This window comes from Elephantulus edwardii, unplaced genomic scaffold, assembly GCF_000299155.1.
Source record: "Elephantulus edwardii isolate Elephantulus edwardi_28Jun2011 unplaced genomic scaffold, EleEdw1.0 scaffold00086, whole genome shotgun sequence".
NCBI classification, from domain to species: Eukaryota; Metazoa; Chordata; class Mammalia; order Macroscelidea; family Macroscelididae; genus Elephantulus; species Elephantulus edwardii.
The window spans coordinates 10,449,464-10,452,018 of NW_006399836.1; the positions used below are offsets into that span (position 1 = coordinate 10,449,464).

The 2,555-nt window shown below is 49.5% G+C and overlaps 1 protein-coding gene across 1 annotated transcript in view; it reads left to right on the top strand.

Annotated features, from left to right (window-relative positions):
* The first annotated feature begins 533 nt into the window (after positions 1 to 533).
* IFT27 (intraflagellar transport 27 homolog (Chlamydomonas)) overlaps positions 534 to 2,555 on the top strand; it is a 25,851-nt gene continuing 23,829 nt past the window's right edge. Inside the window, exon 1 of the mRNA XM_006890156.1 lies at positions 534 to 568. Coding sequence (XP_006890218.1) covers positions 535 to 568 — 34 coding nt within the window. The 5' untranslated portion in view covers position 534. The remainder of the gene's footprint in view (positions 569 to 2,555) is intronic.

Sequence of the window (2,555 nt, forward strand, 5' to 3'; positions counted from 1 at the left end):
GTTGAGTTTGAGGAGCAGATACGGCGACGAATTGTCTCACAAGATTAGGTTTTACGCCCCGCCCTCCTCTTACCACTCGCTTTCTAAGAGGTCTCCGGGGGGGTGGGAGCTTTCTGTAATAGCCAATCAAGTGACAGGAAGGGGAGAAAAGGGGCGGGGAGCCTGGAGTAGGGTTGAAAGGCTAGCGCTTTAGGCAAGACTGGTGCTAGTTGGTTCTCTCTCTTATCGGGGCTCCCGTATTCTGGGGCTCCAGAGTGGGGAACTGAGCCTCTTCTCTAGCACCTTTCAGCCTGCTTTCCGAGACCTTGACCCCCGATTCCCCATTCTTCCCTGGGGACTGTAGTTCCCGAGACCTGCACCCCTGCCAACGCAGGAGGTCCAGCCCGCATCTGTCCCCCTCCCCAAAGCTGTCACAGACCCCGTAAGAGTCAGCCCTACGTCTGCCCTTGCTGTGCTTGGCCCCCCAAAGCCACCCCACCAGCGTCCGTAGCAGCTGCGCTTCCCCCGCCTGGTCGCTGGTGGTGCTCGGTTACCATGGTGAAGCTGGCAGCCAAGTGCATCCTGGCAGGTGAGTTTGAAAACTTGCGGTGAAGCTGGTGGTCTCCAGAGTCCACATGCTTCATCATATATCGAGAGCCTTTGTTCACAGGAATTGTCTCCCCTCTTTTCCTTGCTCGTACCCCAAACGTGAGGTAAGGCAGTTACTACTGCTGGAGTCCATTCCATGAGGCGTGGAAGCATGATCTTCCAGCGCAGATGTGTCTCTCCAGCCTCCCCTCCTTGCTCCCTTCAGCAGTTTGAGCTGTACTCTGGAGGAGCGGACTCATTCAGAAATCAAGCAAAGCATAAATATGCTTCAGCTGAGGCGTGTGCTCGTAGAGTGGCTCCCTTCTCATGCAGCAGCACTTTGAGTGCTCCCTAGGCCTTCCAGGATTCCGACTTTTCTCAGGCAGATCACCAGCCCTTTCTTCCACAGTGCCTTTGGATAAGTTCAGACCTCCAACGATATGATTAATAGCTGAGCCCTTAACCATTTACACCATCCAGACACTTAATTCCTCCCACAGTTAGGCACCCGCGACTTTGATGATCTGTAAATGTGGCATCAGGATTAGAGGAAGACTTAGCAGTATCCTGCATGATGCAGGTGACACAGCCCTGCTTACTGAAACTGAGGAGAACCTGAAACACTTGCTTCAGGTCAAGGACTGCAGCCTTCAAAAAGGATTAAAGCTCAACTTCCAGAAGACAGAGATTCTCACCCCTGAGCCAGTTGGCAGCCCCATGATAGAGATGAGATTGAGGTTGTTCAATTTTAGCTTGCTTGGGTCCACAATCAACACTCTTGGCACCAGCAGTCAGGAAATCAAAAGACTAATTGCATTAGGGAAATAATGCTGTCAGGGACCTCTCCAAAGTGCTAAAGAGCAACAATGTCAGACTAGAGACTAAGGTGTGCCTGATCTAAGCCATGGCCTTTGTAATTACTTGTTATGCACCGGAGAGCTGCACAATGACTATGGATGACAGAGAAAGAAACAGTGCCTTTGAGTTGTGGTGCTGGAGAAGAGCACTGAACATACCATGAAGCACCAAAAGAACAAAAAGGTCTGTCCTAAAGTGGGTGAAACCAAGCTGTTCCTTGGAGGCAAGGGCTTTGAAACTCTTCCCATATTTTGGGCATGTGGCCAGGAGGGACCAGTCATTGGAGACGGCCATCATGCTTGGAAGGGCGGAGAGTGAGTGACGGAGAGGAATACCCAGATGAGATTGAACAGTTACTGGGACAATGGAGTAGGTGTGTCAAACACAGTGAGACTGGCTCAGGATAAGGTGAGGTTCAGAGCTTTTGTGCCTCCGGTCACTGTGAGTCACAGGTGACTGGTCGCCACGTAACAACAACAACAAATTATGGAATTTCCCCAGCCCCACCTTCTCTGGTAGGTAGTTGCCTTGAAGTATGTCTCTTGACAACAGTTGTGTGCAGAGCAGTTCCTGGGGTCTTAAAGACTGTCACCTTTTAGCAACAGATCTACCAACCAGCCTGTCTTCCAAAGTGCCTGGTGATGGGTTTGAACTGTGAGCCAACCCTTTGTCAAGTAGCGAGTGCTTATCCTTTTGCCCTAGCCAGCAACTGCTGACAGCAGGCTTCAAAAACTTGCAAAAGGACAAATACTGCATAGTGCCACTGTTGTGAAATGGAACTGACATCAGGGTTGGGGGAGACTGGGAAAGATGGGATAAATTATGTATACTGCATTGAAACGGGAAGGAGAGAACTGTTTAAAAGGGATATATGATTAGGTATTATTGTCATGGCAGGAGTCCAGAACAAAGGCTGCATAGTGGAGTGGACTTGGGGGGAGGGATTATATAACAATGAAAGAATTTTTTTCTTTTATTTTTCAAAGAGTAGAGCGAACTAGGGGTGGAAGGGAGGATGGGTAGGGGGAAAAAATGCAACAATTAATAGAAATCCAAAGTCTGTAAACTTTCATTGTTGTTGTTGTTATGTGCTGTCGAGTCATTTGCGACTCATAGCGACCCTATGTACA